The 24405-nt window shown below is 41.5% G+C and overlaps 2 protein-coding genes across 2 annotated transcripts; both read left to right on the top strand.

Moving 5' to 3' along the window:
• Window positions 1-5751: 5751 nt before the first annotated feature.
• Window positions 5752-15697, top strand: pygma (phosphorylase, glycogen, muscle A). The gene is made up of 20 exons (XM_088279332.1): window positions 5752-6073; window positions 7842-7943; window positions 8035-8113; window positions 8238-8341; window positions 8590-8721; window positions 8828-8939; window positions 9037-9119; window positions 10487-10630; window positions 10857-10949; window positions 11052-11198; window positions 11873-12036; window positions 12126-12240; window positions 12351-12452; window positions 12722-12869; window positions 12940-12998; window positions 13989-14130; window positions 14222-14429; window positions 14714-14848; window positions 14992-15058; window positions 15152-15697. Exons 1-20 carry the CDS (start codon window positions 5831-5833, stop codon window positions 15299-15301), a joined length of 2529 nt encoding a protein of 842 aa, XP_088135458.1. The 5' UTR covers window positions 5752-5830; the 3' UTR covers window positions 15302-15697.
• A 2394-nt stretch (window positions 15698-18091) lies between these two features.
• Window positions 18092-23720, top strand: slc22a6l (solute carrier family 22 member 6, like). The gene is made up of 11 exons (XM_088279331.1): window positions 18092-18379; window positions 19343-19849; window positions 19929-20032; window positions 20139-20293; window positions 20390-20558; window positions 20959-21082; window positions 21178-21293; window positions 21397-21611; window positions 22170-22278; window positions 23064-23267; window positions 23368-23720. Exons 2-11 carry the CDS (start codon window positions 19457-19459, stop codon window positions 23456-23458), a joined length of 1680 nt encoding a protein of 559 aa, XP_088135457.1. The 5' UTR covers window positions 18092-18379; window positions 19343-19456; the 3' UTR covers window positions 23459-23720.
• Window positions 23721-24405: the final 685 nt, after the last annotated feature.

Raw genomic sequence — 24405 nt, 5'->3', positions numbered from 1 at the left:
CGTAGAGTGAATACTCGTTGCTCAATGGGCAAGGAGATCGCCACTGCCAACTACTGGAGTGGATGTGCAATCACACTTTATTGTAGTACGGCAGAAAAAGAAATCATGTTCCCCACGGTCACACACGCCAGCCTCAGCATCGCACCGCACCCCCCCGCAGGGGGTCCGCCCCACTATTTGAGAAGCACTGCTCTAATGGACATCTCCCGTTAAAACTTTGAGATTCCCATTTGATGAATATGAAGAACTTTGACATCCCGTTTACGATGCCACGCACGCCAGCTGACCCTGCAAACATACAAAACGCGCAACGCCATTGTTAGCGTCGAGCAGTATTTCAAATCAAAGCTGCGCCTTTGCCCAACATTGCATCCTTTCACAACATCAGATATATTTTAAATGAAACCGGCCAGGCAGAACTATCACACACTGAACCCTCTGCAATAAGTACAGATAATGCAAGACTGTGTTTTACTTCCGTGCACATAATTATGATTGCGCTCAGTCAATCAGCAGTTATCCAGTTTTTTTCTCCCTATGGGATGTGATCTTTCTCAGCCCCTCATAATAGCCTGAAACGTTACATCGCCGCTCTACCTTTTAGTGTTGTGCTGGAGAAGAACAAAAACAACCTGCGGCTGCATGAGCGTTCTAAATTCATTTGTTGATCGTTTGGAATTTGATTTCGTTGTACTATTAGTCTACTACGTCTTGAAGTCATAATGGATTTTACTCCTTGGTGCAATTAATGCAGGGACACTAGTTGGCTTCCTTCACAAGCTGCTTGAACTCAACAGAGAATGTAAACAAGAATACAGCAATATTTATAAATCCATATAGCACGGCTATTTGAAACTGCGGCATGCCAATTGGCCAGTTTCTTATTTTTAATTGAACATATTACTCCTTGGGTGTCAAACTCAAACACACAGTGGGCCCAAAAAGTAAAACATGAACAAAGCCACGGGCCAGCATTTAATTTTTTTTAAAAACAATATAAATGATTATATTTTTACTCAAAATGTATACATTATAAGTGTTTTTATTAATGCAATTCACTGTTTAGTTTTTAAAATGACTTAACATTTTGAATGTTACTATTATCATATAGAATGTAAAATGGTATAGCGATCATTTGGTATAGCCTCGCGGGCCAAATATAATTTTACACAGTGGGACAAATTTGGCCGCGGGCCACAGTTTGACACCCATGCATTTTGCCATATTATTGTTTTTAATATACACAAAGCCTTTATCTGTAATGGATGAAGGATTCATTTAATGGATGTCCTTAAAAAACCGGCTCAAGCGTCAGACACACACTGAAAAGTTTCACCAAAGCCGAGCTTGATGCGCACTCCGCGCTCATTTCCATTCAAACAAAAAAAAAATGGGCAGCGTCAAGGTGAAACAGCAAAAACGGGGCTTGTTACTTCATGTCCACTGGCAGTCACTTCCAAGCTTTGCTCTTACAAATAAACATCCTGTAGCCAACAACACGCAGACTCCAGCCAGGAGAATGTGAACATAATGAGCATAATGACTGAAGGGAACAGTAGACAGCAATGTGAAACAAAGGATTGTCGACGGAGTGAATGTTTCCCAGCAGAGAGCGCAGACAATTTGTTTTGTGGCGGATTCGTAATTGTGATTCAAAACTGTCCAGAGTGTGACCTGATTTGATGAGGAACTTGTCGTTGAAAGCAAAACCACACAGTTGGTACATTTACCTGGAGCCGAGGTGCACGCGCCGCCTTCTTGTCCTCGCTGCAGGAAAAAGTGAAGATTTACCACCAGGTGACAGTGTTTCTTTAGTGCTGATCATAGCTCAGACAATACAATTAAATCACTTGACGTGACTTCGCCGCTGGAATTTAACAACATTCTTTGTCATAAAGTTCTGCTTGGAAAAAACAGGAAGGAGATATGATTAGTATTCTTCGCCCACCTTGTCACTTTAACCCCACACAGCAGCGAGACTGTAACGCAATTACATGACATTGCAGGGATATTCATTTTGAAGGGGGAAAAAAAAAAGGCACCTAGTCAGTTTTTAATGTTAAATGACAATCCTTAGTTTGAAAATTATTGTGTGTGAGGCTGGAAGGTTTTGTGCTATTTTGAACTGTTTATAATTCTCACCTCCCTGTCGAAAGCATCGAGTATAGCTGAAGAAAAAAAAACAGCCCCAAAGAATGACACACCAACATGATTCAGTGCAGGTCAGGCGCTCTTTACGTCAGAGCTCCCCAACCACCGGCCCGCAGCCCACTTTGGAGCGGACCGCACAGATGAAAGAAAAAAAAAAAAAACTTGCAATACTTGTGGTTAATTTATTATTCGAGGCTAAAAATATCTTATTCTGAAAAGGGACAGAAACAAAATTTCCAAAAAGATAGTGGTAAAAAAAAATAACCAGTTTTTGTTGGATGAAAGCAAGGTTGAACTTCTTGGCCATGATTTTGATATTTGTCACAAACGCAAAAAGCGCACCATGCAGTAAGTTAATAATTGAGGTGGTGGCATTATGTGTCGGAGATTTTTTTTTTTTTTTTTTGAGGTCAGAGACAAGGTTGAGGGAATTATGAACAGTTCAAAATAACCCAAAACCTTCAGGCTCTCGTCGAATTAGCAAGCAGCGTGTGCACAAAACCTTTCGACTTTGGCAAGAAAGCAAAAAACTAATTTCAGGAAAATCCTTCAAGAACAGCTTTTTGAAGGGTGGGGGGATTGACCAGTGGCACTTTAAAAGTCGGCAGGCCTGCGCTGACTCCCATTTCGGCATTTGAGTTGACAGCTGCATTCAAGTGATAAGAGAGTGGCGCACATGTGCAACCACACCATTTCAGGTGTTTACATTCATTCAATTCGGCTTTTCAAGATTTCTTAAATGTGGGAAAATGTTTGGAAATTATTTAGCGTGGGATCTTTATTATTTTGCAATATATTAAAAAAAAAAAAAAAAGTAGCCCTAATAAAACTGTGCCACACCTGCTGGATGCAAGATATCAAAAAATGATTTTGCAAAACATGACAAGTTGAAATGTTCTCGTGAAGTAAACATTTGCGACGTAGGCCGGGAACGCCCGTGCAGATGTAACATGTTTTTGTGCGAGACAGCGTTCAGATACTTTTATGATATGTGAGTGCAGAGCGCTTTTCATGCAAATTCGGTTGAGGAAAAAAAAAGTGTTGATTCATTTCAGAGTGTGATGTTGGGTTGAACTTGACGATTGCATTTCCCGAATATTTTTGACCTGTTTATATGAGGTCATGATGTTTTACACAACATTAGGATTACTTCTCAGTATAACGCAATTAAATTTTAACGGCGGCAAATAAAAGAGAGTCAAGTCATGTGATAATTAAAATGCCTAAGCAGGTATTTCTCGAGTAGTTAAGGTCGGTAATGCGTTCAATTTCCAATTAATTTGTCCCAAGAATTAAAAAGAAAATAACAACTGGAATACATTTCATTAAAAGGTCATGCATCTCTTGTGAGTAAAAGTATCGGTCACTTCCAGCCAAAGTGCTTAATTACCAAAGCAGAAATTGTAATTAGCTTCCACTTTTTTTTTTTTTTTTTTTTTTTGTCAGGCAAAACATTGACACCACGCTTATCGTAAAGCGCTGGAGAGTATCAGCGGCTTGCTTGAGCTAAGAACTGTGATTAATGTTCGTTAATCGGAACCTTTATTAACAACTGAGGCCACTCCGTACAAAATCAAAGCTCTGCAAATTTGACCAATTTATCGAGCAAAAGGTTCTGCTTTCTAAATCGAAACTATGTGTCCATCAGGCCGGAAACAAGAGTGTGGTCTATAAATGCTTGACGCACTATTTGACAGAACAGCCAGTAGACATGTAGGAACATAATTTGCTCATCATAATGGACAAATCAGGGACACGCCAGCTTCAATCTCTGTCATCTGTTATGTGATGGTTCCTCCGTTGCAGGGGTCATTGAGAATGCCGGGACGTTAATGTACGAGCGTGGAGGGGATTATTAAACCACATCAAATATTGCGTTTTTGACAGCCGTCGCCATTAGACAACATTTAAGATTCAATTCACAAGAGTTGTTCTTTTGTGCCGTGGCGCTTGGCGACAAACATCCCTCTTTGTCACTCTCATGTCTTGTCCAGTGTGCAAAGAGTCGGAAAGACGTGTTAATTTTACCCCCCCCCGCCCCCTCTCTGCACTTTGACTGTCAACTTGTAATGAACGCGCAATGAAATCCATTCCGTGTTGACACTAAAATAACAACCTAAACCATTTTCAAAGCCGCCTCGCAGCTCGCTGACAACGGCGTCTTCCGACACGGTGCTTGCTATGCGCGGGTGTTGTCTGCTGGCTCAGGCTGACATTAACGAGATATGCCTTTCAAATATCATGGCCTTTGGGATTGGGTCACAGTTACTATTTATAGAAGGTCAAGACTTTACGAATGTTTGGCTTGCGAGTGCAATAACTCAAAATAGAGCGGGCTTTAGTCGCGCTGCAGCGGATGAGTTGGAGTCTGATATGGCTGCGGGCAGTTGGACGAATGTGATCCATGCGCAGAGCCTAAATCACCGCGTCGCAAGGACTTGTTACAGTACGGCTGAGACAATGTACAGCGTGGTCCGTCAGAGCCGAGTCTGCAATGCAGATGGCTCCAACAGCATCGGGCAATTTGTAAATATAGCGTCACCTATCAAAATGATAATTGGCGGGCTTTGCATCAGCAAAAAAATAAATAAATAAAAATACGTTGGTTGGGATTTAATATACCATCTGCTAACTTGGAACATTCCTGCCAGTGATGAGAGGCAAAATGAGTTAGCCACTATAGCTGCCAGACATCCTCATCACCAGCATTTCTCCCCACTGGAACACCTTTGAAACGTTTACCCAAGCTCGGGAGGTAACAATGTGGCTAATGACAAGCAGAGCGGTAAACAAATGAAATTCAGGTGTGATTATATGCCGTGTTGCAATCATTTAATGGTGAGCAAAACATATTTTATTTTTTTTTTATTGTATTTTTATTTTACATACACGGTAAACAAAAGGGGCTATTTTTGCATCCTCGTAACTCAACACTGAATTATGTCACATCTAATTTGACGTCTTTTTAATCGCACGCCTTGAAGGTTTTACGACCACTTATCGCACACCTTGTGCAATATTTCTGTTTATGTTTATTACTGGCATATGTAAGAATATGTGCAGCAATTGTTTCCGTTGCAGCGTAAAAGTGTATGGGGGATGATTTTTGGAAATTTTAATATTAATAAAAAAAATATCCACGTCAAAATAATCGGGTTTTTTATTTCACATGTATATACATCAAGTCAGAAGTGGACCCAGCTCATGAAAATAGAACTTTCTGCATTTTATTTATTTTATTTTTTTAAAGCCCTCTTTATTTCATTTTTATCAAGGTAACCATTTGAATGTTATTATTTGGACTTTTAATTTATCTTGAAAAGGTTTTTAGGGTAACTTTTATTTAGTGTCCCGTACACTTTAAGGTTCTTGAAGATGTGAAAAAGCACTGCAGCTATTGTGATTACTAAGGATAAATTTGATGACACAATGATGACTTCTGATTCATCTAATGTCATCACCCTTGGCCTAATATTCACATTTACTCAGCATATGCTCCACCCTTCACCAAATCTAGAAACGAGCCCCGCCCCCTTTGTAATATTTATAGTAACCCCTTTAAAAAGCTGAACCCGACGCCGCGTTGTGCTGCCTCTCTATCTGTGTGCCTGGGCCTGCTGGCGCTTGCTTAACGTGAAACGTTCTCCCAGAGGTCTCAGCTAGCAAACCCTGAGCCGCCATGTCCAAACCGTTGTCCGACCATGACAGGAGGAAGCAGATCTCTGTGCGAGGCCTGGCCGGTGTTGATAATGTCACCGAGCTGAAGCAGAATTTCAACAGGCACCTCCACTTCACGCTGGCCAAAGACAGAAATGTGGCGACCAGACGGGATTACTACTTTGCTCTTGCCCACACCGTGCGGGACCACTTGATCGGCAGGTGGATCAGAACCCAGCAGCACTACTATGAGAAAGATCCCAAAGTAAGTTCAAGTCATAACAGGAGCTGATCATTGAGATTCAAAGTCATGTGACCTGCCTGTTTGATCGTGGTTAAAATATACACCAACATACAAAAATGAATGCACTTTTTGACTTCTATATCCGTCAATGGCAGCGAATGAGTTAAATAACGGGCAAGTTTCAGTTCTTACTAGCAAAGGTTTTTCTCATTCCTCAGCTGCATCGGAGCAGCCTGGCTCCAATCTAATGCCAGGGCATGACATTTAAACTTCACAAGGGCTTCTTAGCAGTCTGCTGCTAAGCTTCCATTCTTATGTTGTGCTGAAACATTAAACCTCTCCGTGACCTTCTGCTCCTATTCCGCCTCGCCATAAAGCACACAGCCTCCGCTTGTCTCACATGAGCACATGCCTCCAAGGGCACTGCATTTCATTTCCACGCCCCCGTGCAGGTGCATGGCACGCACCTATAGAGAGAGGACCTGTACTTACAATAGTAAGCTGTCACATCCGTAATTGCAAGCAGTGGTTTGGCGGCCAAGTGAAAGCAATATCAATTATATTTACATGACGGGAAAATTGTTCTTTGCTATTTAATGTATCACTCTTGAGCATAAAGGGTTTCTTTCCCATTTTGTTACATCCAAGAGAGTCATTGTTCTGTCACTTAAGTGCCTTTTGTGTTCACCCAAGCAGGGTGACATTTACTTGAAGAGCGGAATACATTTTTAGAACAGGTTTAATCCAGCGTCGGTAGGACGCAACCTCACACTGAACCGCCCGACCCTCCCGACTGTATCGACCTTGTTCACTGCTGCAGACTGAAAGGTCAAAGGTGAATTCGTTGAAAAGAAACCTTGAAGAGAGCTGTGAGCTCAAGTACCGCAAAGCGACTCTGACAGCCACTTGATTTATTGATGATATTTATAAGTAACAGTTAAAAAGGTAACGAGGACAATCAGACTAACAAGAACTGAAGAAAAAGACCAAAGTCGGTTACGATGTGGAACAGATCCAAACTGAACTGAAGTCTCTGTCATGCGCGTTTCATTTTGTTACACACAACTACTGTAAGTGTAGCACTTCTCCTCTCACTCCGGAGTTGAACTCCACAAGGAAAGAATATCACTCTCAGACTGACCTTTTCCACGACCTCAACAGCAGCTATTTTTGCCAAACCAAAATGTTGCCGTTATGTAATACAGAATGCAATTTGTCCCCTAGTCCCTTCCCTTCTACCCTCTGCTTTTGCTCTTCAGTGTGATTACCCCTACTCAATTTCAAACACCTAAATGGCAAAGGCTAAGCACTGAACAGGCCCAGGTCGAAGATTACTCATGCATTCATTGTGATTGTGATGTGTATTTTGGGGGATACTGCATGGCAAATTTGAGAGTAGATTGCATTTTTGTTTCTATGATATAATATATTGGCAGTCAATTATTTGCAGGTTTTTTCGCGTTATTTGCGAAAACTTTTCCTGGTATGTTTTCACGACCCCCTGCGTATTGCAATATTTTTTTTAATACATTTTAATATCCCAATTGCAGTCAGGCCCACTGTAGAACACAGATTCGTCACACCGGCTCCCTCTAGTGGTATGCGGAAGAATCACTGTTCAAGTACAGTTCAGTTGTATTTAACGTTTAATTTTTATTTAATTTTTAATAACTCAACGATATGTAAAATATTTATTTGGGTACAGTTTCTATTTAAATTGCTTTAAATATTTTTTCCCCTATATTTAATCACATTGTTAATGCTCAGACCATTTATTTTTTTTAAACAGCGTGTGTACTACATATCGTTGGAGTTCTACATGGGCCGCACCCTCCAGAACACCATGGTGAACCTCGCACTGGAAAACGCCTGTGATGAAGCCACATACCAGGTGAATGGAAGAGGCTTTATCTTTTTAAAACAACTAAACTTTGGAATGGGTTTCTTAACATCAGTCTATGTGTGCACTCTGGAATATTTAGTTGGGTTTGGACATGGAGGAACTGGAGGATATGGAGGAGGACGCCGGTTTGGGAAATGGTGGACTTGGCCGACTCGCTGGTGCGCTTTTTATGATTTATTATTGAATTATTCAAATCATCATTACACCCGTTCACGTGCTTGAATTTGCACAGCGTTTTGAAGGATGATTATTTTCTTTCATCTGCATTGTGTTGGCTTGCAGCCTGTTTCTTGGACTCCATGGCTTCCCTTGGCCTGGCTGCCTATGGTTACGGCATCCGCTATGAATTCGGCATTTTCAATCAGAAAATAATGAACGGCTGGCAGGTTAGTAACATTGGCAATCTCCCACTTTTCATTGAAAAAAAACGAAAAAAAAACACGTACGGAATATTCTTAGTTCTTATTTCAGGACAGATGTGAGTTTAGGCAACCTAATGGCACAAAGTGAATAATATCTATAATTATGTGTGATCATTATCTTGTCTTGATTGTCCATGTCATTTTCTGGATCTGACTCAGCTCGGAACGTACTCACCTAATGAGTGTTTTTCACTCGCAATGTCATTATCAAGGTTGAAGAGGCTGATGATTGGCTGCGCTATGGCAACGCCTGGGAGAAGGCACGTCCCGAGTACATGCGCCCTGTGCACTTCTACGGCAAGACCGAGCATCACCCCGACGGTGTCAAATGGGTTGACACTCAGGTAGGGGGAGGGAAGAAAGAAAAAAATAAAAACGCTATTTATAGAGCTATGAGGAGTCAAATCTAAGAATGTGAAAGGTCTCTCTCCTCCTGTAATGTGTTGGCAGGTAGTTTTGGCTCTGCCATATGACACCCCAGTCCCTGGCTACAGAAACAACATAGTCAACACCATGAGGCTGTGGTCTGCAAAGGCGCCATGCGAATTTAACCTGAAAGACTGTACGTGTCATGCTGACAGTTTATGTTGTCGCGGGATAATAATGAGCTTGAAAGGTTGTGCATTAATGTTCTCGTTCTTTTTTTTTTTTTTTTGCAGTCAATGTCGGTGGCTACATTCAGGCTGTCTTGGACCGTAACTTGGCAGAGAACATCTCTCGTGTGCTGTATCCGAATGACAACGTAAGAAAGGAGGACTAATTCTATATAATATAATATAATATATAATATATTATAATATAATATATAATATAATATAAATATATAAGATATAATATAATATAAATATATAAGATATAATATAATATAAATATAATATAAATATATATATATAAATATAATATAAATATATATATATATATATATTTTATTTATTTATTTTTTTTCTGCAAGACTTTTCAGCCGGCATGTGACATCGCTCCTATTCAGGTAGATATCTGAATCTTAAAAGATGGCTTTCTATAATCCGGACCTCAAGGACCTCAGGGTTTTCATCTTCAGCAGCCTTTTAAAATCTGACATAAGACCTGACCACCATGCGACGCCTCCCTACAGGCTCCAGAGGGAGGATTTACTTGATAACCCTGAAGCTTTTAGCTACTGTATCAACCGGGTCATGGTCATTTATGTCTGAGCAAGCAAAGATAGAAAGTGGTTGACCCAATATTCAAGCATCCTTTTAATTTAATTGCTGTCTAGTTCCATCCAAGATTGTAGTGATGAAAACGAGTGAGTCAATTTGGCTTGAATGTGGACACAAATCTAATTTCTTTGCAAAAATGCTAAGCCATGCACGTTGGGATTGGTCATTTATTTATAAAGGTCACGTTTAAGATCAGTCAAAAATATTTTCGCCACCTGGTTTCACGCAAGTGTATTGTTAGTTCAACACAGAAATATGAAGTGTGACTATCGTTAGCATACATTTCTGCGTGCTGCAAATGCAAAAGCCAGCAAAAATATGAACTAAAGTCTGTTCTATTGTTGACTTGTTATTCATTATGCTAAATCATAAACATGAATTGGAAATTTATACGAACCTGAAACGAGCAAACCGAACGTAGGGGAGGCGAGTTTGCAAAAGGTTGTCTCGTAATCAACACTTGTGACAAGTTATAACTGCACCATGATGTCACAAATGCCAAGTTCTATTTTTTTCCACCTAATACATAAATTGATTCTAAAAGTCTAAATGGCTTGCGGCTAATATTTCGCAAGTCTCAAACTGAGGGGCCCGGACTGAGATGCGGCGCACAACGTCACTTTTTGTAGCCCACTAGAGCAAATCAAGTGTGTCGACATGTTCCTTGCTAAAAATATTTTTTCTCTTATCCCCTTCGAATGCAAATATAATCTAAATCAATCAACAGTTGAACACCTTAACATTTCCTTTGAACTATTTCAAATCCAATTTGTTGTTAATAATCAACTATAGGTACAATTGTCTGCACGCGTAAGTGAGTGATCCGTTTTCAGATTCCATTTTTTTTTTTTTAATGACGTTTCTATGTTTAATGGACAAGAACCTACTCCAATGTCTGTTTTCTCAGTTCTTTGAGGGCAAGGAGCTGCGTCTGAAGCAGGAATACTTTGTGGTGTCTGCCACCCTGCAAGACATCATTCGCCGTTTCAAGGTCTCCAAGTTTGGCTCCAGGGAGATTGCTCGCACAGATTTCAGCAAACTGCCTGACAAGGTGAAGGGAGGGAAAAAAAAAAAAAAAACAACAACAACAAAATAGTTTCTGTCAAATTGAAACACCCCACTCCGATGTCTCTGTGTGCTTTACTTAAAATTGCCTCTGTCAGTATGTTTAATGCACTGTAGCAGGCTTATTATTGTATCGAAAATCAGAATCGCCGAGCACTCCGTGGGTTCTCCTGAACTGGCTAACGACATTTAACAACGTTCGGTTCATTCAGGTTGCCATCCAGTTGAACGACACTCACCCGGCTATGGCTATTCCTGAGCTGATGAGAGTTCTGGTTGATGAAGAGAAACTTGCCTGGGATCAGGTCAGCTGAGCTATTTTGTTTAATACTGATACCCCACCAGAATCGACTCATTAAGTGATCTTGTACACTTGAAAATAAGTCAAATATTTCCTCCTTGTATAGGCCTGGGACGTGTGTCTGCGGACTTGCGCCTACACTAATCACACAGTCCTCCCTGAGGCTCTGGAGCGTTGGCCAGTGGACCTGTTTGCCCATCTGTTGCCCCGCCACTTGGAAATTGTCTATGAGATCAATCGTCGCCACCTGGAGGTGAGTAGCGCGTATTGCAACTAGCTGCCACGTGTCCTGCTCTCCACATGGGAGTTCCGTTTAAGCATAAAATACAAGGAAATTAGTTGAATTCATCAGTAAATTATGCAGGCCTGGGGATGTACGTTTTCGGGAATTGGAATGCAAACTTAAGAATCATTTCCTGTGTCTGTTTCACATGGCTTAATTCCCCAGTTCAGCCCTTTGGGGCTCTAACGACAGGTCCTGGGTTACTACACACGGGTGAATGAAGTGAATGTGAATGATTATTTCGCCCCGAGAAGCCACCAAACTAAACAGCGTGCCCGTTTTTCCCCATCAGCCACAAATATTCCAAAGATCACGGCTATAAGACAGGATTTTTCCGACACACAATTTCAGGAGGAAATAACAAGGTTTGAGACCTGCCACGGTCTCCAGCGCACATCCGTCCTCTCTGTCAGTCCGGTTTCGCCGCCAAACTGCAGACAGTCGCTTGGGGACCTTTGTGCCAAAGCGCGAATTAAAGGTGAAAAGTGAAATGAAATTTGCTTTCATTCATCTGTGCCACTTTCATGCAAGGAAAGTTGAGGCATGGCAGGGGAAGCGGTTGTTGACTCACAAGAGAAAAAAGATGGCCGAAACGGTAAGAATGTTCTTCTATTAATTTGTGTTGATTGTCCTTTATTTGGCAGAACGTCGCCGCAAGGTTCCCTGGTGATAACGACCGTCTGAGCCGTATGTCCCTCATTGAAGAAGGAGGACAAAAGAGGATCAACATGGCCCATTTGTGCATTGTCGGGTCGCACGCGGTCAATGGCGTGGCCCAGATCCACTCAGACATCCTGAAAGCGACCGTGTACGTTCAGTGCGGTCGTGGCAGTGCACGCACCTTCGGCCATGAGCCATTTTATTATTTGCGCGTCCTGATTTATGTCTGCCCCGCAGCTTCAAGGACTTCTACGAAATGGAGCCACACAAGTTCCAGAACAAGACTAACGGCATTACCCCTCGCCGCTGGCTGGTGATGTGCAACCCTGGCCTGGCTGAGGTCATCGCCGAGGTTAGCGAGCGCCGTTTTTAACCACGCACACCTCACGCAGATATCCTACAATGCCTCGTGCGTAAAAAGACAGCACGTAAATAGTAATTTTCCCTTCTGGTCTAATCAAGAGAATCGGAGAGGACTTCATTCGCGACCTGGACCAGCTGCAGCGTCTGCGCAAGTTTGTGAACGACGAAGCTTTCATCCGTGATGTTGCCAAAGTGAAGCAGGTGAAGTCAAGTTCATCTTTTTGATCGTTGCGTCTGCGCCACTGTGTGTTCCTCTGGGCTCAATATGCAAACTTCCAATATGTGTAGTATTTTTTTTTTTTTTTTTTTACAGTCTCCGAAATATGGATGCTTGTCGTTAAGAGAATTCAGCCTTTCCTTGTTACGGGATTGTTTTGCTTGATTTCTCAATATGAGGATTTGGAAAACAAAACACAACAACAACATCGGCATCTACTAGACGAGTTAAAGTCAATCTTGTTATTTTTCAGGAAAACAAACTCAAGTTTTCCATGCACTTGGAGGAGCACTATAAGGTTAAGATCAATCCGAGCTCCATGTTTGACGTTCAAGTCAAGAGAATCCACGAATACAAGAGGCAGCTCCTCAACTGTCTGCACATTATCACCTATTATAACCGTAAGCATTACCATTTCATTCACATGACAAGGTTCACCCCAGTTTTTAAATTTCCTCATATTGTTCCCAGGAATCAAGAGAGAGCCCAACAAGCAGTGGACACCGAGAACTATTATGATTGGAGGAAAGGTATGTGCCTTAAAACAGAACAGATAGAACTAAAAAATTAGAATTAGAATTAGAATTAGAAATCCCTTTATTGTCATTGTAAAGGTAAATTTGGGAATTTGCACATAGTCACTTAAAGCAATTGGAGGCAAAATGGAGTGCCACAAGTCCGGTATCACATAACAATAAAGCACGTAATTACATTTTGTAAATTTTTTTTTTTGTCTCATTGATTTTGTAAATCAATTTACCGCTATTAAATTACCCATACTAGTGTAGAAAAACAAAACGTTTTGGATAAGGCTTAAATGAAAATAAAATTAAAACCAAATAGAAGTGTTGATTTTTAGTTTTCTTTAGCACGCCGCATTTTTCTAACTTACTACTGCGATATCACCACCTTCTCCATTTGAAAAAAAAAGTGCTTGGTACCCAATAAATAAATAAATAAATAAATAAATAAATAAATAAATAAATAAATAAATATATAGTTTCATTGTATTAGCGCAACTCTGCATAGTGTATAGTTTTGGTTCCATTTTAAATGCACTAAAAAAATAAATAAATGAAAAAAAAATCACAGCCCAAATAATTTAAGCTGCGACATAATTTATAAACAACTCAGAAATTCCTGCTACAAGCTGCAAACTTTTGTTTTTTTTCGTTAATTTGTACAAATATAAAGAATCAAGCCGTAAATTAATTAGGATTATTGAAGAGCAGCTGCTTGCTGGTGCGACATGCCGCAATTTAAATGTAGACGACTACTGTTGGTGATTCGTTGACTCACAAAATAATCGTTTGAGGCAGCCTTAGTTAGAACAACATGATGTCACATTCAATAAAGTCTAAAGGAAAGCAACTTTCCACAAATGTTGCAAAATCAGGTAGGTGAGGTCAACGAGCGTCCCAGGAATGAAACGGATCGTGTTCGACTTTGAGGCCCCATTGTCAGCGGGGACTTGTTTGCAGCTGTTAAACACAGCTAGCGTGACATGTCATTTGTTTCAGGCCGCTCCCGGCTACCACACTGCCAAGATGATTATTCGTCTGATCACAGCTATCGGCGAAGTGGTCAACAACGATCCTGTGGTGGGAGACCGGCTCAAAGTAATCTTTTTGGAGAACTACAGAGTCACTCTTGCTGAGAAAGGTATTTCACGCCCCCTTTATCTTTATCTGCTTTTTTTTTTTTTTTTTGGGGGGGCACAGCTTGTTGTTCCTTACCTCTGTCATCTTTTCAGCTATCCCAGCCGCTGACCTCTCCGAGCAGATCTCCACCGCGGGCACAGAGGCCTCCGGCACCGGCAACATGAAGTTCATGCTGAACGGCGCTCTGACCATCGGAACCATGGATGGAGCCAACGTGGAGATGGCTGAGGAGGCGGGCGAGGACAATCTCTTCATCTTTGGCATGAGGGTGGACGACGTTGATGAAATGGACAGGAAAGGGTGAGGCGTCAGCTTCCATCTGGATAAATCAGAAAAATTCTCAAGAAAGGCAATATTGTTGCTTTCATCCTTGTATTACATTTTGAAATCCACATACTCTTAAGTGCATCCTTTAGTTCATGAAGAATCTGTTTTCGCTTGGACTGAACAAAGCAACATCGCTGCACATGTGTGGCCTTAGAATTTGGCCTTCATGACTCTCTCGACAGTGGCAAATCTTTACAACGAAAATACGCTACGCACGGCGTTATATCAAGGTATTATTTTTCTGCGACTGCTTGTAGATACCATGCTCACGAGTACTACAATCGCCTGCCTGAGCTGAAACAAGCCATTGACCAGATTGCCGGAGGCTTCTTCAGCCCAAAGCAGCCCGACTTGTTCAAGGAAATCGTCAACATGCTGATGCATCATGACAGGTAAAGACATCTCATAACAGTAAGAAAAAAAAAAAATACCTCACGTCACCATAAACTTGCATGTTGGCAGAATTACCACGGAGACTAATCATGTACCTGCTGATTTTTCATCATCGAGTTAATTGTGTTATTTTTCTTCACAGATTTAAGGTCTTCGCTGATTTTGAAGACTACATTAAATGCCAGGAGAAAGTCAATGCGCTTTATAAGGTCTGTAAAAGGCAATATGCCGTGATTGTAATTAAAATGGGAATTAAATTTGAATTTTATTCATCTCTGCTTGTATTATTAACCTCACTCCAGAACCCCAAGGAATGGACCAAGAAGGTGATCTACAACATTGCCGGATCTGGAAAGTTCTCCAGTGACCGCACCATCGCCCAGTACGCCCGTGAGATCTGGGGCATGGAGCCGACACTGGAGAGTCTCCCCACCCCCGATAACCTCCACTAAACAGTCCACGCGATGGCATCATCGACATTGTGTTGTCATAAACATGAACTTGTCTTAACCTCCGAGATAGAGGCTGCGTCAAGCGCTTGAAGTCCATCCCAAAACGTTCAGCCACAGTTGGAAAAAGAAAATTTGAATTATACTTCTCACTAGATCAATTCACAGTGCCACAAACAAAAGCCATGGCTTCACTTTTCAGCTCATTTGCATATATATATATACACAAACGCACAGCTTGCAGCCACGTTGAAGGGGTGCAGAGATTGCAATTTTGTTGCTGTGAGGTTGATCAAGGAATTTTTTTGGGCGGGCTTTGTGAACTGACTGGTGATTTTTCTTTTTTTAATGCAAAAATCCCAACGGCACTCACATCCAAACTCATTCGGAATAAAATGTGTTCAAAATACCCAAACAGCCTGGGTGCCTACTTTTAGTCGTTTCCATTTGACTACTGTCCTTCACTGCAGGGATGTTTAGCATACCATCATTGAGAACATTATGAGGAAGGGGGCGGGGTTTTGGGGTTAGAATGTCAGACCTGAGGTTGTCACAATCCAGAACATATGTGCATTCGTTTGCATTTTAATTAGCATTGCAGACAGTTGCTATCTTAGGAAATGTGTTTTCAGGTGACGCAATCAGAAAAAAAAAAGAGATCTATACTTGGGGCGGATAAATACAGATGTTTGTTTGTTTGTAAAATGCCCTACATGAGGCTGATAGGATCAGTCCGAAGTATTTGTTTGGGGTTGTCGGTAGGATTTACACGCGACTGAAAGGGGAATTTTTCAGGATTTTTTTTTCCATTGATATGAAATAATTAGCTAATGAAAATATATTAATCACGAATAATACCTTTCCCCCCTCTTCTCTTTAAAGGGCTAGATCAGATTGCACCATGTGCTCGACGCTCTCACTGCACATTAACTTTAGATAGATGCAGCTAATTTAAACGTCAGTTGTTAAGCATCAATACAGGAAGTTAAACGGGGGGCGGGAGTCATACAAGTGGCCGGATCGCACACCAGAGAGGTGCTGGGTTTGAATCCTGGCTACGCTTTTCTTCACTGCCGTTCATTCCAGATTCCAAAAACATATTTGAAGGACTCAAAATTGTCCTTAGGTGTGAACGTTAAATTAACGTTCGTTTAAGGCAATTTTCAGACTATTAGACGGAGTCTCATTGAACATACCCATTTTGGGAAATTTCCATATATAAGACGGTGTGTGGTTATAAGGAGCATCACAGCACATTAGGGGGAAACAAATCAGTACAGCAAATAAATTAAACGTCGACATCCATAGATAAGGCACACCCAATAATAAGGACAAGATTTGAAGTGCACCATATAGTTAAAAAAAATACGGTGTATGAGATTCGCTTTGAGGTCTCTTGATTATATACACCGTTCTTGGAATGGTTTGAAAAATGCTTTCCAGCAAAACCACACATCTCGGAGCATTTGCGTTAACGAATGGCACGTGTTTTTTAAACTTTAACAATCTGTCGCCATTTCACAACTACGTGAACAGCCTGTAAATCACTTTGTGTGTGTGTTTGTGTGTGTGTATATACATATATATGGAGCTGCGTTTGAAATAGGATTTTTTTTGTTTGCAGCTTCTTAAATGCAGAGATTTCATGACAAGCTCGTTTACTTGGTTCAGACTTTTTTAAAGCTTCGTGAAAAAAAAATAAATGCATGAATTGTCTTTGGCTTCGGTCGCAGACAAGAGGTCAAAGTTAGACGATACTTGTGTTGACAATATTTGTAACTGGTAACAGATTGAGAAGTTCAAGGCAGTGAGACAATAAGTAATGTGTCACCACTGCCACGTTTGACCACAGCAATAAAACGGAAGACAGCATGTCTAGTTTGTGATGCATACCTGATTTTACAAGTTTAAAGTCCATATTCAAATTTAAATCTATTATGAAGGCTGAAATTAAAAGAAAAAAAATTGGCTTTTTTTTTTAAGCCCATATTAAACTGGTCAACTTTGCTCTGCCAAAAATCAAAATCTCCACTGTTTCATGTGACATAAACTTGGGAATTGTACGCGAATGGTCAATCTGCTAAAAACTCATTTCCAACTCCACCAAACTAGGAATCAGCCACGCATTATGCATACTCACTGTGTCGCCATAGATTTTGCAGGTGTACCTAATGAAGTGTCTCGTGAGGTTCGTATCTTTACGTGTATTCAATTTTGCGGATTCAGAACACCACCCAAAATGAGTTTAAAGGACAACACTGTTCTGGATGTGACTCTCACAGCTGAACCAACGTATTTTTTGGGGGGGGTTGTTTTGCTTTGCTTTGGTGCACCTGCAGCTTCATTCAGAATGACATCTCACGCTGATCATTACACAAGTGTATGCATTCCTCAAAACTATTCAGCAGGACAAAAAAAGGCAGAGGTTCGCGTTTGCGCTCTAACAATAGCGAGATGATATATATATATATATTTTTTTTTTTTTTTTTTTAATCGGATGACATATTTGCCATGCAAAGGCACTATATTTCCGCCACATACTCTTTGTTCGACGGTCAGAACAAATTCCATGTTACCTTTTGGATTATTCTTATTGCAAACATGGCACGGCAGATTTGACGCGGATGTAATTGCTTTACTGGAGGAACTAATAACAAAATCGACAACAAATAAAAGGAAGGCATTTAAAGGCTTCAATACATCAAATAACTAATGAGGAGGGGGAGTGGAAAATGAGTCGAGCATGCTGTCGGGATCTGCCCACTCCCGCTCACTTGCCTGACCAGACTTTGATCCTATTCTGCATTCAAGCTCTGCGTTAAGAGAGTGGGCTGCTAATACCTCGTGCGGCCGGCTCAATAGCACTCCCAATAATCCAAAGTTCAGAAAAAAAAAAAAGCGCAGGAATTTCGGAGCTGATTATTTGCATTAACATGCAAGCTCAAAGTCATCTATTTCCTTTGCATTTTTTTGCTCTTTTCTTCAAGTATGTTATTTGACTTGATGCGCTTGTGCGATCTGGTGGGAGATTCGAGGTTGAAGCGTTGTACGCTGAAAGCTATCATTCATCTCATTCGGAAGGTAAGTCCTTCACATACACAGTGGAAACTCAAAAAGGTCAAATGCAATGACCTCCAACTGTTTGGACTTGGGTGAAATGTTTATAGCAGAAAATATTGGAAAAAGCTGCTGGCATCATACGCAGTGTTTTAACTAACATTTGAATCTGCCATAGAAGTGTAAAAACTGCTCTTATTCAAAGATGAAAATATAGAATGTGTACTCAGCCTTTACTTAGTGATGCGTGAAGAACTTGATGGCAAAGCAGGAGAGGGAAGATGTTGCTGTATGTAAAGGTTAAATGTCGCTTAGATAAGTTCAGTTGTTCTAGTAAGCTTTTGCTGACACTTTTTGAAATCTATTCATTTTTTTTTTTTTTTTTGGGCTTTCTAGCAGTAGCCTGATGATTTTGTTCTGACACCGGTACAAGCTAAAGAAAAATGGCTCCAAAGCATGACGCCATCGCCAGCGTGCTTCACTACAAAAATATCAGGAAAAGCCCACTAGAACTTTATTGTGGTGAAACTGCAAAACATTTTCACATGCAGTCTCGGACTAAAACCATAAAGTCGGAAGGAAGTTTGACAGTTTTACAGGCGAGGCATCAAGCTCCCGTCATCTCAATCGTTAACCAACGACTAATAGATAAGCTCGAACAAAACCGGTACAAACAATGACAAGAGCGGCTTGGACCAAGGCCGACAAAAACTGGACTGATCTTAATGAGAACCATTTGCATTGCGGAAATAAAAACGCCAAAAGAATCGAGTTGTAATCTTGCAAATAGTGACTGTGCTAAATTCACAGTCTTTGTAAAATATCCATCCGAGACTCAACTTTGACTAAAAACTCGATAACTCGTCTTTTATGGTGAGAAGGTGTGAGATGATTTTCCAAGGGTCTTTTCAAAATCTTGTCAGTCGTCTGATGATATGCTGTCATTTGGAATAAGTAGCGAATAACTGGCCATCGCTTTGTTTCCAGGTGCAGTGTTGATCACGACGAGAACATAAGAAATGTTTCTGGAACTTAACTTCTAGATCTCCTGGTGCCATTAACCATTTTGAGGAGACTTGAAAAAAAAAAATCATCTTAAAAATGCCATTTGGTGACCTTCTTGAGCAGGTGGGCAGCACAGGCCGTTTCCAGGTCATGCATGTCACCCTGCTGTGTATCCCGGTGCTGCTCATGGCTAGTCACAACCTGCTGCAGAATTTTGTGGCGGCCGTGCCTCCTCACTACTGCAGCGCACATGCAAACATATCCGAGCGGCAGCTCAGTCGGCAAGAAATCTTAAGAGTCACCGTGCCTTTGGACCAAACGGGCAAGCATCAGAGCTGCCGGCGATACGTTGCGCCACAGTGGCACCTTCTGGACAACAATGGCACTCTCAAACAAGAGGAATTTGATGAGGATGAAATCAGCCTCCAGGAATGCACCGACGGATGGTCCTACAATATGACTGGGATGACCTCCACAATCGTGGCCGAGGTAATGCTCGGCTTGTCGTGCTGGTTGCGTTTCACGTCTCGGCGTGAGTGTTTAAAAAGTTGTGAAATTGTGTGTTCAGTGGGATTTGGTTTGTGATCAGCGCTCTTTGAAGCAAATGAGCCAAACCGTCTACATGGGAGGCGTTCTTGTGGGATCCATCGTGTTGGGAAGTCTCGCAGACAAGTAAAAAAAAAACAGACTGACTCTAAACATTATGACACCATTTTATGACTTTGTTTTTTTTGTACCGCAATATGTTCTGTGAAGTAAAACGCTTCTATAATCTCAGGTTTGGACGACGCATCCTATTGATCATTTCTCACCTGCTGATGGCGGTGGCCGGGACGTGTGCTGCTTTCTCCACGTCCTTCCCCATTTTCTGCCTGTGCCGATTTGGTTGCGGGATGGCTCTGTCAGGCTTGGGCCTCAACACCTTCTCGCTCAGTAAGAAATTCAGTTTCACTGGAGGTGGGGGGGGGAGCACAAGGCCCAATGAGCATGCCGCATCTCAACACAACACTTTCTTTTTCTTTGACAAAGTTGTGGAATGGATCCCGACCCGTGTGCGGACCGGGGTGGGCACTCTAACAGGTTACTGTTACACGTTTGGACAGCTTACCCAGCCGGTTGCCGCTTACTTTATTCGGGAGTGGAGGTGGTTGACCTTGGCTGCGTCTTCACCCTTCTATATCTTCTTCATCTACTCATGGTGAGATGGTCAATGTTGAGCGTGAGATGAGCGTCCTGCAAATTGTCAGTAAAGAACAGAAATGCATTCAAAGAGGGCGCAACATCAGGTACAGCAAGGAGAACGAAGATTTTGACTTCTTTTATTTGTGCTTATTTAGTGTGTTTTGATTGAATTGATTATTGATTAATACTGCTTGAATCAAGAGGAAGATAAAGGAGAACGCAACTGCAACCAGTTGTTCGGTATCAAATATTTAACACCAAGTACCACCTGGAAAAAAAAATGTGTCTTTCCAAGTTTTGTAATTATTTGGCATTCATTTTCAGAATTTTTAACGTGTCTCCTCAGTCAGAATCACATTTGCAAGGTTTGGCTCATGATGTGAAAGTGGACGGTAATCAAATGCACTTTCATACAGGTGGTTCCATGAATCTTCAAGATGGTTGGTTCTGAACCAAAACTATGACCAAGCCATCAAGAACCTTAAAAGTGTCGCTAAAATGAACGGACGTCCCAAGGAAGGAGACAAAATTGACATTAAAGTAGGTGGAAATGTTAAGCGTCCTAACGGCATCATTTTCTTGTGTTGGCTATAGAAACTGAGATTGAGTGAGGATGACTTTCTCTTTGCGTAAAGATGGTGCAAGAATCCATGAAGAAAGAGATGTCATGCTCACAAGGCTCGTACACCGTCTTAGATCTGTTCCGCACTCCCACGATGCGGTCCATGACAATCTGCCTCAGCGCCGTCTGGTGAGCAAACACTTCAAATGGATTGCCGTTGCATTTAAGCACTTTTCACACCTTGGAAATGAAACATTCAGATTTTAAGAAGCCTTTGTTCCTTCTTCCACAGGCTCTCAACAAGCTTTGCCTACTATGGGCTAGCCATGGACCTCCAGAAATTTGGGGTGGACTTCTATCTAATCCAAGTCATCTTCGGGGCTGTGGACATTCCCGCCAAAGTTGTCATAACTGTGACAATGAGTTTTATCGGACGCCGTCCATCCCAAAGTGGTGCACTTATTCTTGCCGGAATCACCATACTGATCAACCTGATGGTACCTTATGGTATGTCAGTGCTTCTCAAATAGTAGGGTGGGCCCCCCGGGGGTGGGGCGGGGTTAAGGGATCATGCTTTTTTTTTCCCGCCGCATGACAAAAAAAAGAGTGTAATAGCACATACACTCCAGTAGTTGGCTAATACCATATTAGTTGTACGTCTTTGGTGGCTCGTTCAACTGTTTTTCCTGAGACCATAAAACACCTCCCATGTTGTCATTATGCGTTTACGTGTCAAACGGAAGTTAGCACGTCACCTTGCACATTCCATCACTGGAGCTTGGGCCGCCAACTGCATTCAAGCGCCTGTTCTTCGTTTTCTTTGCTCTAAAATTACGCTGCATCGCGTCCAATCAGACCTCAGTGCTGCCCAGCAGCTTGTGGCACAACGTGGTACTACACCAAAGCCAAACGACTACAATGGGATGTCGTATTAAAAAATATATATAACTAACATGAGAGTGTCTTTATGTCTGAAATGTTCAATGTGCGAGGTAATGTGGGTGCTAATGATGAAGTAATATTTACAAAGCTACAAGACCTGAATTACATTCCATTTATCCACAGAGCACCAGACGCTACGCACCTCACTGGCTGTCGTGGGTAAAGGCTGCCTCGCTGCTTCCTTCAACTGCTGTTACCTTTACTCTGGAGAGCTCTTCCCCACCATAATTCGGTAAGCTGGAGTGAGTTCCAGTCAAACACTGAAAAAAAAAAAAAAAAAAAAGATGTTTATAGTGTCGCGCATGTACGCAGGAACATAAGCTCATTAGGACAATCAGAATTTCAGCTGAGCACTTTTCTCCTTGACTATTTGAGCGGCATAATCACACTGACAAGCCACTCGGAATGATTACGCAACGCCTCAAATGACATTATGTCTTATACTGAAAGTAAAACGACTCTAAATTGAGTTTGCATGTTCTCCTGCGGGTATTTTGGCGTTTTTCCCATCTTTATAAAAAAAAACACGCATGCCAAGTTAATTGAAGACCCTCAATTATCCAAAGGTGTTCAAATGAGCTAGAATAGTCGCGTGTGGCTGGTGCCCAGATCAGGGTGTACCTGTTGACACTTCACATTTCACAAGTCCACGAATGACTACTGTATAAAATAAATGGATAGAAATTATTCAAAAATTATTTCCAACAGACATTGCAGTGTGTGTGTGTGCTCAATGAAAGTTCAGAGGCTAAATGATGAGCGAAAGATTAACTAAAAGATGTGACCCGGATTATGACGGAACGACTGGGAGATCACGTAAACCCAATGAACTTACAACTTACATCCTGCTTACTTAACAGATATATTCTGAGGTATGTTTGCAAGATGATAAAATATGAAACAAAGTTTATTCCGAAACTGTCAAAACTCACAAACTGTTAAGTCTCATTAGACTTTGAAGGTGGAGCATTGTCAATTTGACCACGCAATAAGGACCACGTTAACTTTGTACCTTAGTCAGAACGGAATGGGCATCGTATCGATGACGGCTCGCGTGGGAGCGATGGTGGCCCCCATGGTGATTCTCAGCGGTGACTACATACCTTGGCTGCCGGGTTTAATCTACGGAGGAGCTCCCATCATCAGTGGAGTGGCTGCCATATTCCTCCCGGAAACACTTGGGTCGCCGCTTCCTGACACAATACAAGACGTGGAAGATAGGTAATTGGACGAATGATGTTAGCAGAAGAATACACCCGTTTTCAGAGTGAATTAAAAGAAAAATATGTATTCATGTATGAATTATCTGCTTTCAATACAGGGGTTCCGGTCGAGTCTCCAAAATGTCCAAATGCAAGGAAGCAGCCGCTCTGCAAGCCACGGAAGCGGATCTTCTGAAGCAGGTCGTCTAAATGCATCAAAATTGTACCACTGATGCAATCTTGAAAAGTGAGTGGCGACTGCTGTTTCTGCTGCCATTTATGAAGTGATTTTACTGCTGGGATTATGGTGACTGATGCTAGCTATAGGCAGGTCAATCGTGGAAAAACCAAAGTTTCACATATGGTTGTACTGTAGCATTGAGGACTTCAGTGATGCTGGGGACTCAAAATGTTTTCTATTTAAAATCAGCTAAAGTAAGTTCTTTATACATTAAAAAAACTCTACAGCCTACATGTTTGGAGTCAGTTTTCCTTTGAAATATTGTCCAGCACAACTCATGTACTTAGCACTGAAGATACAGTTCAGTAGCACAAGCAGATTTATAGCAACAAACGTGTGAAAATACATTTTAAAGGTTTTAACTCGACCCTGAACAACATTTAGTTCCACCATACACCCGACTTTCGAGTGAAATTTTAGGAAAAAAGCTAAAATGCACTACAGGTGGTCCAGGTGACCTTAATTGGACTTTGCCGTTCAGGTCCTTGTCAGAAGACAACAAGTTGTGCGAACAGTACTGAAACATTGAACACTTGGCCATGTGCATTCAAAAGTTTGAAACAAGTGGACATGAGTTTTCACGCTTATTGCCTAGCAGGGACGGTAACTCACCTGTCAGGTGTCTGGTGAAAGTCGCTCTGCACATTCGTAATTTCTGTCCCCATTTTAGTTACATTTTAAACATTGTCAGAACTTGTTCGGGTTAATAAAAATACCAACCTAAGTAAAATAGTATCCAGGCCAAGTGTAAACCTCTTACTTGTGGTTGGAAATGATTCTATACTTACTCGGAAATGTTTCTTCTCACTAAAGACGTGTCCTGTTCCCTTCGTAACAGCAGGTTTAAATGTTGATACATTCAAACAGCGACATCGAGCGTATGTCTGTAGTATTGCAGCAACAGGTACAACCAATG

Source organism: Idiotropiscis lumnitzeri, chromosome 17, assembly GCF_059441095.1.
Source record: "Idiotropiscis lumnitzeri isolate Australia: NSW breed Sydney's pygmy pipehorse chromosome 17, RoL_Ilum_1.0, whole genome shotgun sequence".
Lineage (NCBI taxonomy): Eukaryota > Metazoa > Chordata > Actinopteri > Syngnathiformes > Syngnathidae > Idiotropiscis > Idiotropiscis lumnitzeri.
Note: the sequence above shows the minus strand (reverse complement) of the source record. Positions and strands in the feature narration are given on the sequence as shown.